This window comes from Solanum tuberosum, unplaced genomic scaffold, assembly GCF_000226075.1.
Source record: "Solanum tuberosum cultivar DM 1-3 516 R44 unplaced genomic scaffold, SolTub_3.0 scf00104, whole genome shotgun sequence".
Lineage (NCBI taxonomy): Eukaryota > Viridiplantae > Streptophyta > Magnoliopsida > Solanales > Solanaceae > Solanum > Solanum tuberosum.
Window position 1 is genome coordinate 182,030 of NW_006239030.1, and position 11,725 is coordinate 193,754.

Here is an 11,725-nt window from a genome sequence, read left to right on the forward strand (position 1 = left end):
AGGTAATAGGTCCTCATGAAAGTTTAGTATCGCAACAACAAATTCGACCAAAATTGGGATATTTTTCAGACCCTTATCCCTAAAAAATTTAAAATTAAATTCACTCTTTTGTAATAGACCTGTTTTTTTTTTATAATTCCTTACCACTCCACTATTGAAATGGAAGGATTTTGTGGTTAATGGTTTAGATGACTAAATACAATGAATTTTGTGCTAAAAGTTCTTGTCTGATGATGATATCTTTGTCAGCTCTCATTCACCATGATATCTTTAAGGTTGCCCACTAGTCTGTCGGTACTAGTTACACTAATAAAAAGTGAGGGTGTTTATGGAGCGGTTTAAATTGGTTATTGGTCAAAATTAAAATTAAATTAATTTATTCGGTTTTAAAATTATCAAAACCAAATCAAATCAAATGTAATATATATTTATCAGTTTGGTTGTTATCGATTTCGGTTCCGTTTGATTCGGTTATTCGAAAATTAATCGTAGACAAAAATAAAAGAAACAATTCATTCAAAACGTGAAAAAAAGTGACAACAATTCATTAAAAACGAAAAATAGTTAGAAGGACTAATATTACATAACTTTCAGTCATTGAATTTACTATGAATAAAGCTTCAAAATTCATTATTTTGTTCTAGAAGGAAGAGACAATAACATTTTCAATCTCATAAAGAATTGTTATAGACACTCACATACATGAAACCAATAAGATAAATATTCTCACATTGGGCATTTTCACTTTCATAAGTAAATTATAAATTTTTTTTTATGAAAACACATATAAGATCTTTAAAATTGTTTATTAGAATAATGTTTTTTATATATAATTTATCGGTTTGGTTATTTCTACATTTTTTTTCGAACAAAACCATATCAAACCTAAGACTATCAGTTTTTAAAAATCTAAAATCAAACCACACCTAACCCAAATAAAATCGGTTTATTTAATCAGTTTGGTTCGATTTTTCAGTTTGGATCGATTTTTATCCAAACCATGAACACTCCATCCACTTTGCTCCAATTTCTTTCCTCTTTTTTTTCTAAGTAGTTATTCGTACTAAAATTAAATTAAATTAAATTTGTCAAGATTGTTTAATATTAATCGATAAAAAAAAAATTAAAAAAAAAACAACTACTTATTTAATAAAGTAGTGGTGGGAACACAAGATTCACGAGGAAATTGTCTGTTCCATAGGAGAGTAAAAGTTTCATAGGTTGTTGGATAACAAGCAAAAACAGGGACCTTGTTTCAGTTTCCTCAATCACCGGACTTGTCCTATTTTTATACTCTCTTGTTTGTTTGTTTTTTTCCACTCGGGTGTTTGGAGTCCACATTAGAGCCTCAATTAAATTTGAATCGCACATTGTAGGGCTCATTCAGAAGTGACATTCTCAATAGGATTTTCTCCATATCCAGGGGCTCAAATCCGAATCCTCTTATTAAGGGTGAAGTAGTCTCACCACTGAACCACAACTCATGTTGGTTATATACTCTCATTTTTATTTAAGTGTGTTAATTTGACAAGTATAAAGTTTAGGAAATAAAAACAGATCTTTTAATCTCATGACTTTAAATTAAAAATATGTGTATAATTTTTTAAAATTTTTTTATCTTAAACTTACATGTATTGAAGTTGGAAAATTTACTAAATATAAAAAAAAGGTATTTTTTTTAGCCGACTAAAAAGTAAAATAAGACGAGGAAGTATTATAGTTGAAGAAAATATATTACTTATTAAGATGAAACCAAAAGGTTTAGATAGATTAACTACTATAAACTAGTACTTGCAACAAATAAAGATAATATGATAATGATTTTTTCAAATTTCTTATGTATAAATTTGTAAGTCTCTTATATAAAGAAATACATTTTCTTTTAATAAGTAGCTTAATAAATCAATTCTCTTTAGATTTCTTACGTCAACAATTTATATATAGTAATATAATTTGAATCTTCTTATTACATCCCACTTTTGAAAAAGCCCCGTTTTCCATCTTAAAAACAAAAAAAAAACTTTCAATTTCAACATAAAAGAAATTAAGATAGTGATACTAGGCAAAATGAGTCAAGTTGGAATAGAATGAAGCTTGGTATAAATTTTTCAAAAAAGGTCATATATATATATACTTTTTGAAAGATAAAATAAAAATACTACCAATAAGTTAATAACGATATATTTGATATATTTAAATATCTATTTATTGCATCTAATATGGAGTAGTACATATATTAAACAAACATGTTACTGTAATAGGCCACGCTTTTAGGAAGCTTAACATTTTTTTTTTATTTTTTTTTTAGTCAAGATGTTTGATCAAATTAATTATTGTGTTTGGATCGTAATGAAAATTATTTTCCGTTTTAAGTAATAAACTGAAAATATATAATTTCCCCTAAGGATAGTAAAGTTATTTTTCATTTTTTAGAAAAGTACTATAAAAACTATACGAAAAGTATTATACAATGCAATTTTGTACATATCAATATGATAAAAAAAATACATCGTAAAAATGATAGTCAAAATTTTTATAGTTTGACTCTAAAAAAGAAAATTATAATAATTAAGAGTGGACGGAGGTAGTAATAAACGTAACATACTCCGTCTCTCCATTTTCCACTTAATATTAGTACAACTCTCTCCATTTTTATTTATTCATGTTAAATTACTTTGACACATTTTTCTAAGAGAAAATAAATAAAAGTATAAGTTTACTATAATACTCTTATTAATTATATCATTAAAGTATTGTGAAATGAATAACACTATTCAATAACAAGAATAAAACAAACACAAAATGATAAATTATCACTAAGTTTTGTTGTTTAATCTGTATTCCTAAAATACTTAGAACAATAATTTTGAAGAACTTGATAAGAAACAACAAAGTTTAAATAGTATTTTCAAAACTAGAAAACTAAAACCAGTAAAGAAAATAGAATAAAAAACAGATTAGAAATAATATACAAAATATTTTTCTCAAGAAGAAAATCGAGCTCATTGAATGCATAGTGTGTCCTTAAGAAAATTATTTCCCTCAAGTATCCGAGGTTAATGGAATATATCCTCCCATGGTAGAACGATCTTACTCACCGGTGTATCAGTACCTATACTCATGGTGTTAGCGAACCACTCAACGGTAATAAAGTACACTTGGAATGCTAGATTTAGTGGTAGAAGAAAAAAGTATAGAAAATTGGTTTTTTAAAAATGAGAAGAAATCCTTGTATTTATAGACAACAAAGAATAGTGTGAATAGGTGTCTATTATGTATTATCGAAAAGGTCACAATCCTTCGGAAAAGTCATAATCTTATGAAAAAATCACAAATTTTCATAAAAGTCACAATTATTTGTAAAAGTCATAACTTTTCATTTTCCATTCACATATTTGAAATAGATTTTACGAATTAGACAAGTAAAATTCGATAACTATCTTTAATATATTTGATAAACAAAAGAGGACAAAGGGAGTATTGCTTGACATTTTAATTAAATAAAATTACAATAAATTGAAGTCTCTAATAACAGAAATTTCATATATAGTAAAACCTCACTAAATTAATATTCGCTTAATTAATAAAAAAATTCAAATAATATTTTTCTCCGGTTGTGATTTGGGCCAATGGAGAAAATCACTCATTTCGATAAAGATAATAAGATAATATATTTTCAGAAGACCTCTTTATAAATATACGATCTCATTAATATTATAAATTAATAATTCTTTAAAAGCACAAATATATCTAAGACAATTAAGTGAAATATGATTCTATTATGTTAATGAGACTGTATATGTATGATTTTCACTCATCGAACAGGTTATTAAAGTCCAGTTTATTGTGGTAACCGAGATGATTAATCATGACTTCAAGTTCATGAATGACATTTTTACAATTGGGTTCATTTACACTCTCTAAGATTTCATTCCCGAACAAATTTTGCGGTGTCGAAACACTTTTTAAATTAATAAATATTAATTTATCAATTAAATAATACTTTTACAAAATAATAATATTTCATGATCTCACCTGTATTAATTTAGTGAGACTTATATTGTATATACTTTTCAAATAATTTAAATAAATATAAAAATCACTATTATTCCAAAACACTTTTTATTTATTTTTTGATTACTTAACGAAAATGCATTTCTATTATTAGTAAAAAATAATAATTAGCCAAACAAGCGTCAAAATTAAAGTTATAACCGACCCTCTATTGAGGCCGGTCAGTGTCACTATCATTTTCAGCTGCCAAACGTTAAATTACGCGCTTTCCTTTCCTTTCCTTTATTCGGCTCCCGCCCTCTCTACCTTTTCTTTTTTGTATTGTGAAAATTAAAAATAAAAATCGTAAATATAAATATTTTTAGCTTTTCATGAATAATATAATTTTTTTTGTTATTTTTCAAATTGTTAGATTGTGATTTGTGGAATCTGGAAAAAAGTGAAAAAAATTCCTTTAAATAAAGCACAACTGTACTAAAAATACACAAGCACTTTTTATTTTTTTGGTTGGTTGCATAAACAGTGGGATTTAAGTTTTCTTACTAGTTTCTTGCTTTTGTCCATGCAACATGGAAATTTTGTTTTCATTATTTATCTTGGTATTGTTGACGATGAATTGGACAGTACTTCTAATTTGTTGTGAAGGAGCTGATAGTGGTTATTCATCTGCTGTCGGAGATGCGGGAATGAGAAGAGATGGGCTCAGAGTAGGTTTAGAAGCTTGGAATTTCTGTAATGAAGTTGGTGAAGAAGTTCCTGGAATGGGTAGCCCTAGAGCTGCTGATTGCTTTGATCTTTCTGGTAAAATCTCATTTTTCCCTTTTCCTTCTGATTACTTGTATCTGGAGCTAGGTGGGGATTCGGGTTTGGACGAATACATTAGCTTTTTTATAGACTCGGTATTTATATTAGAAAATTAAATAAATATACCCTGACTAAAATTGATTGACAGCTCAGTCGAAAGGGGACGTGGAAATGCATTTCACACTAGTGTTGTGGGTTCAAACTCTGCCATCAATCTTCTGTCCTAAAATTTAGAAACCCCAAATCAGCTCTATAGTTGTACATAAATTGATAAATAGCAATAACCCTTTTTTTCTATTTATTGGGTTTTTGAGCTATTTTTGTTATGGTTGTGTGATGTGCAGAGAGTTCATTGAGTCACAAGGTAACTGAGTCTGATAATAAGCTTGGGGTTGGGAAGTCATTTCCTGGGCTGAGTCCTAAGGCTAAGAATGATCCTGATTTGTATGCTGCTGAGAAGGAATTATATCTAGGTTCATTGTGTGAAGTTGATGATACCCCAAGGCCATGGCAATTTTGGATGATAATGTTGAAGAACGGAAACTATGACTCGAAATCTGGTCTTTGTCCAGAGAATGGGAAAAAAGTGCCCCCTTTTAAGCCGGGAAGATTTCCGTGTTTTGGGAAGGGATGTATGAATCAGCCTATACTATTTCATCAGCCTACTTATTTATCTGATGATGAAACTATGATGGGAGGTTTTAATGGTACTTATGATTTGGGTTCAACAGCTGGTAGTAGTAGTAGTAGTTCTTTTTTTGAGGTAGTTTGGGAGAAAAAAGTTGGCAAAGGGGGTTGGGTATTTAAGCACAAACTCAGAACATCCAAATTGTATCCATGGCTGATGTTGTATCTTCGGGCCGATGCGACTAAAGGGTTCTCTGGAGGCTACCATTATGATACCAGAGGAATGTTAAAAATTGTAAGCTCACTCTTTTGTATACTCAAATTTGTGTTTATTCTCTCCATTCAAATTGTATAAAAGGCCTTGTAAAATATCTTCCAAGTTGTGTTTGCCTTTACTAGCATCATTGTTATGGAGCATGAAGTTCCTTTTAAGTTCCATTTGCAATTAGGATTATTAATCATGATTCTTTATACACTGTCTATTAATTTGGTGTGATGTCAACTCTGATGGCCAGCATGAAAGGTGGATTAAGAAAGCAAAGAGAAAAAATAAGTGATGGAAAAGTTGAATTAGTAGAGGTCACCCACATGATATCCACATTAGAGAAATTAGGCCTGCCCTGAATATTTGTTTGGCACCATTATCATTTTATCATGTCTTTATCTTACCACTAAATTTCGAGCACAACAGGTTATTTAATTGTAAACCTCCGTGGTAAGTCACCAGACACCTGAGGGGTATTCAGCAGTTAAACCCCTATTATCATTTACAAGCTAATGTCATTTCCGGGGTCGCACTTGCTTGCTGTCACTTTTGGAAGTTGATTAGTAAGATGGTTTTGAGTACATTAGACAGTACTAATAGTTCATAATGATTCAGGGGAACTCTAGTTACCATAAAAAGATGGGTAGAAGGCAGGGGGTGTTAGTTATACAATTAGTTTATCTGGAGTATTAGCAAAGAACTGAGGATACTAATATGTCTTTTGAGGAATGCCGGTGTTAGGGTATTGATAATTTTTCTAAACCATTTGTCACAAATGAAAATACAAAGACGAAAAAGATATTTTATTATTGCTATTCCCGATAACAGCATGATTATTTTTCTTTCAGCTGCCAGAGTCACCTAATTTTAAGGTCAAATTGACCTTGGATGTCAAGGTAGGGGGAGGACCCAAGAGTCAGTTTTACTTGATAGATATTGGCAGTTGCTGGAAGAACAATGGTGCTCCATGTGATGGAGATGTGCTCACTGATGTTACCAGATACAGCGAAATGATCATTAATCCAGAAACTGCAGCTTGGTGCAGCCCCACAAATATTGGCAACTGCCCACCTTTCCACATCACACCAAACAATACCAAAGTCTACAGGAATAACACCTCTCACTTCCCTTACTCAGCTTATCACTATTATTGTGCTCCTGGGAATGCCGAGCACTTGGAAAAGCCATATAGCACATGTGATCCTTACAGTAATCCCCAGGCACAGGAGCTACTTCAGTTGCTGCCTCATCCAATATGGGCAGACTATGGATATCCAACCAAACAAGGAGATGGCTGGGTTGGGGATGGAAGAACCTGGGAGCTTGACGTCGGTGGCCTTTCTAGCAGACTTTACTTCTATCAAGTAAGTGGGATTGTTAACTGTTGATAATATAATTAACTAATAAAAGTGTGTTCTCTGTAACAACTTAAGCTTCTAAATGAGACGGTCACACACTTCAACATGGTATTAGAGCAGGCAGAGGTCCTGGAATCGAATCTCAACGCAACACATATCAAAAAGAATCTCCACGTGTTTGGTGTGGAGAAGGGTAGAGGGGCGGGCCCATTATCCACCGAGTTTAGAAGGCTGTGATTGGTCCAAAGGGCGGGTCACAGACGGATTTCTCGGTTATCAAAAAAAAAAAAAAAACCACGTGTTTGGCTCATGAAAAAAAATCAGGCCTGCACGTGAGGGGCGTGTTGAGAATATAATTAACTAATAAAAGTGTGTTCTCTCTAACAACTTAAGCTTTTAGATGAGACGGTCACACACTTCAACATTAACTTTATTAAATGTGTGCAAAATCCATGTTTGAATGAGACATAAATGCACAAACACTAAAGATTGAATAACAAGTGGCCCAACCAACCTGCATGATTCCATCCTTGCTGTTTTTGGCTGCAGGATCCAGGTACACCTCCTGCTAGAAGAATATGGACATCTCTGGATGTGGGAACAGAAATTTTTGTTAGCGACAAAGATGAAGTGGCAGAATGGACTCTGAGTGATTTTGATGTTTTACTTACCTCGTAAAACCGAAATTATGTTACCATTCCATTCAACATTGTAACTGTAGACAAATTATGTTACACCAAGTAACTGTAATATTGTACCTGTAGCCAAATTATGTTACACCAAGTAACTGTAACATTGTAACAACGATTTGTGCAAAGCTTCATCTTTCTATACTAGATCTGCATCTGACGGGGGGCAACTCTTGTTTCTTTATTTCCCTGACTTGGAAGAGACTGGAACAGAAGAAAAAAAATTGTTTTGTTTTTGCTTTATTTTCATGGATTTTCTGGATGTTGACTTTCCCTTGATAGCATTTGCTTCTGGTGGAATGAAAATTATAGCACAATGACCTTGGGAATGAACCGGATAGTTCTGTACTTTATGGATGAACATGAAGTGTAAAATCTATGTACTTCTTGTGATGTCTATTGTTAAAAAGAGCATACTGTTTCTATAAGCATCAGAAAAGGAACAAATCCAAACCATGTTGTAGATTATGTTTGTTCTTTGGCCATGAAGCAATCCTCCCCTCTTGCAGCATGCCAATTTGATTCAACTGCTGCAGTTTATCTACTTATCGCTCTATGGAAGCGGTGGGCTATTTGAAGAAGAGATTTCCTTGACTTCTTTATTGTACTTTTTGATAATTTAATTTTTGTCAAGGACTCGAGGCCATGCTATATACCATCACAAACCCATAATGGTACAGAGAAATATGTGCTTAACATTTTTTAAATGTTTGTGGTAGGTGAAAATATTTCATGGAAAGTGATTGATGAAGAGGGTGGAAGACAGTAGTAAGTGCTAATGGAACTTCAAATAGTCACACTCACAGGTTCAATCTTTCTGATTTTATTGCAAGTTAAGGTTATTCATGCTCAAAATCCTTCAGTACTGTCATTCTAACATGCCCTTCAATGTAATGCGGATACTCCTTTCATGATGAAAAAACTGTGTTATATCTGTGTAGTATCAAATGTTTGTATGGTATTTTTGAAATCAAAGGTTACTATGAGAAGAACTCTTTGCCTATGACAGATATAAAGTAAAGTAAACAAATGCATTTCGTAATGTTTCTGCAGAACTAGCCACTTTCAGGCTACCATCTTGAATGGAATTATGGAGCTATGCATGTGGAATCAATATCTTAAACTAGTGCATGTAGAATATACTAACGTCAACCCTTCTATGAATGATGAAGTGGATGAGCAATGGACATTTATTGCCTCAACTCCCTCGCACTTAGGTAGACTGATTCATGGCTTCCACGCGTTTACTCTCCTGCAGTTTCCTTCTGGGAACATTCATGAGGAAATCTGCTCTTGTCAGCAGAAGTAGTAAAAAAACATATGAGCACTAACATACCTTAGAGCCTAGAGGCTAGAGCCATACTGTGTGAAAGGCAAAAGCTGGTGTTTCATGATAGCAAGGTGCTCCACTTTAAGAAGTGATAGTTCTATTGTACTTGCAAGATTTGCTTCAGACAGGAAGTTTGGGACTTAAATGTGCCCTCATATGACAAGAAAAAACTGTAAAATGTGTTCTTTTACATAACTTGGATAGCCAAATGGTCAATCATGCACCAATGCTGACGAGTTGTCTCTTTCCAAAGCTATAACCTACCTGAACTCAGTATCCATTATGCTGGATGTTTTACTCTTCCAAAAGGCAATTGAAACAAGCCCTGATCCAAGACTTCTCTTAAGGTTTTGTCTGCAAGTCCATAGATCATCCTCCTAGCTTAGCACTCCAAGCTTGCTTTTAGGCCTATTGTTTTTTCGCTTACTTCCCTTCAGGTTAGATGTCTATTTTTGTCTATTTCATATTTGGGCTATTGATGACCTGACAAAGCTCTAAAAATAACTTTTGATGATGAACCAGGTTCACACACATGTATCATACATATAATAAAAAGGCGGGAAAAGTTCGCACCTACATAAATGGATTAAGAAAACGTGTTTTAAACAGAAATCCAGGTCAAATAAAGAGACGAAAAATAGCAGACGACTTCTATGCAGAAAAGGAAAGAGACAAACAAATCCTATGAGGAAAAAGACTATTTTTCTAGGAAAAACTAATTTCTTTCCTAGTAGGATTCTACTGAGGCTTAATCCACTTCTATAAAAGGACAAAGTCAAAGAAGAGAAGGTGGGCTTTTGCAAGTCACAAATTGAGAGAATTTTCCAGCAAAGGCAGAGCGACACCTATTGCATATTCACAAAAGTCATCATCTTGAGAGCAATAGCCATTGGAGCAAAACTACAAGGTTTCGTCACAGCAACACTGGAACCGGGTTCATGAGTTGTGTTCGAGTCTGAACTATTTAATGTTGAAGTCTGATCAATTAAAGTGTAGCGTTATTAGTCTTTGTTGATTTATTTTAGGTTTATTATTGAGCTGTAATAATTCCTAGGTTTGTAACAAGAAGTGGGTTTGACTTCTTGAAGAGAACTTGTGAGAATTGTTTGGACTTCTTGTAGAGTAGAGTATTTGATTATAGTTAAGTGTTGAACTGTTGAGGTGAGGTACTTGAGTTAGTCCCTTTAATTATAGAGTTGTAATCTAAAGTTGCATTTTGAACTATATATGGTGAAATTGTTAGTTACATACCTAAACTATGCAACTGTGTGAGAAAATGACATAAATAGTCCCTCAACTATAGGAGTAGGTCTAAAATGGTCCCTGAACACACTTAACGGATTTAGTCCTTCAACTATTCAAAAACTTGTCAGTTTTGGTCCCTTAACTATACACTTATCGATTTTAGTCCCTTAACTATAAACTTATCGATTTTAGTCCTTTAAGTATTCAAAAACTTATCAAGTTTGGTCTTTGTCCATTTTTTAATACAAATAGATTAGGTTTATATTAACATAATTTATGCCTCGAGAAATTAAATCATTTAGCAACTTTTTCTGTTGGTTCTCTCTCCGATACTTTTTCTTCAAATTAACCTTACGCGAAGAACCTTAACCTCAACGATTTAAAATAAAATTTACGAGGAAAGAAAATATAAGTCATAATTTTAATTCAACAGAGGATAAAATGAAGCATATTATTGTTACTAATGACTTGAATATGTTAAACTTTATTATAAAAAGAAAAGTTATTATCCGTTAAATCCAAAGTTTGTACTCCAACGATTTCATTGAACGGAATTTGTTTAATTTTTCAAAAATGGTAATTTATAAAATGGTAGATTTGCAATTTTTTAAACTTTTTTTAAATAGATCAATTTTATTATTCTATTCATTTTATTTTACGTAAAGAAATTTGAGTAAATTAAATAAAATTCACATTGATTAGCATGATGCATGACAAGTTTCTCGAACAAAAACTATCAAAGTTTTAGGATGGTGCGTATTAAAAATCAAAAGCTATTTGTATTAAAAAAAATGGACAAAGACCAAACTTGAAAAGTTTTGTGAATACTTAAAGGACTAAAATCGGTAAATTTATAGTTAAGGGACTAAAACCGATAAGTGTATAGTTAAGGGACCAAAGCTGACAATTTTTTGAATAGTTAAAGGACTAAATCCGTTAAGTGTATAGTTAAGGGACCATTTTAGACCTACTCCTATAGTTGAGGGACTATTTATGTCATTTACTCCAACTGTGTTATTTCCCCGATCTTGAACTTAGTTTTTCCATATTATTTATTCTCATTTTTCTCATATCGATCAAGGCTTTCCTTGAGTTTGAAATAAGGGGCAAGAAGCAAGGGCATAGCAGGTCCTATTATCTCCCTGAATTGCCAGTAAAAAATACATACTATAAGAAAAGAAATAACATTGAAATTTGAATTTTACTTTATTATTAATAAAAGAATTGGTTACATACACAAAAAAACATAAGTATGTATTATTCCTAGTTATTGTTTTTTTTTTTAAAAAGGATGCTCTAGCTTCTCCAACAAAAAATGAAAGAATATTGATTGGTATGTAGAGATAGGGGTGTTGAGAAGTAGGTAAAATGATGTTTGTTTGTTTGTGATGAT

At 32.1% G+C, this 11,725-nt stretch overlaps 1 protein-coding gene across 1 annotated transcript; it reads left to right on the forward strand.

Moving 5' to 3' along the window:
* The first annotated feature begins 4,409 nt into the window (after nt 1-4,409).
* Nucleotides 4,410-8,090, forward strand: LOC102587599 (uncharacterized). Its single transcript, XM_006349088.2, has 4 exons — nt 4,410-4,815; nt 5,163-5,740; nt 6,559-7,074; nt 7,618-8,090. The coding sequence occupies exons 1-4, from the start codon at nt 4,584-4,586 to the stop codon at nt 7,744-7,746; spliced, it is 1,455 nt and encodes a 484-aa protein (XP_006349150.1). The 5' UTR covers nt 4,410-4,583; the 3' UTR covers nt 7,747-8,090.
* The last annotated feature ends 3,635 nt before the right edge of the window (nt 8,091-11,725 follow it).

Excerpts from the sequence above, each read along its gene's own strand:
- LOC102587599 (XM_006349088.2), top strand. The coding sequence starts at position 4,584 with ATGGAAATTTTGTTTTCATTATTTATCTTGGTATTGTTGACGATGAAT. Across the intron at positions 5,741-6,558 it reads CCAGAGGAATGTTAAAAATT|CTGCCAGAGTCACCTAATTT; the intron begins GTAAGCTCACTC and ends TTTTTCTTTCAG. Across the intron at positions 7,075-7,617 it reads GCAGACTTTACTTCTATCAA|GATCCAGGTACACCTCCTGC; the intron begins GTAAGTGGGATT and ends TTTTGGCTGCAG.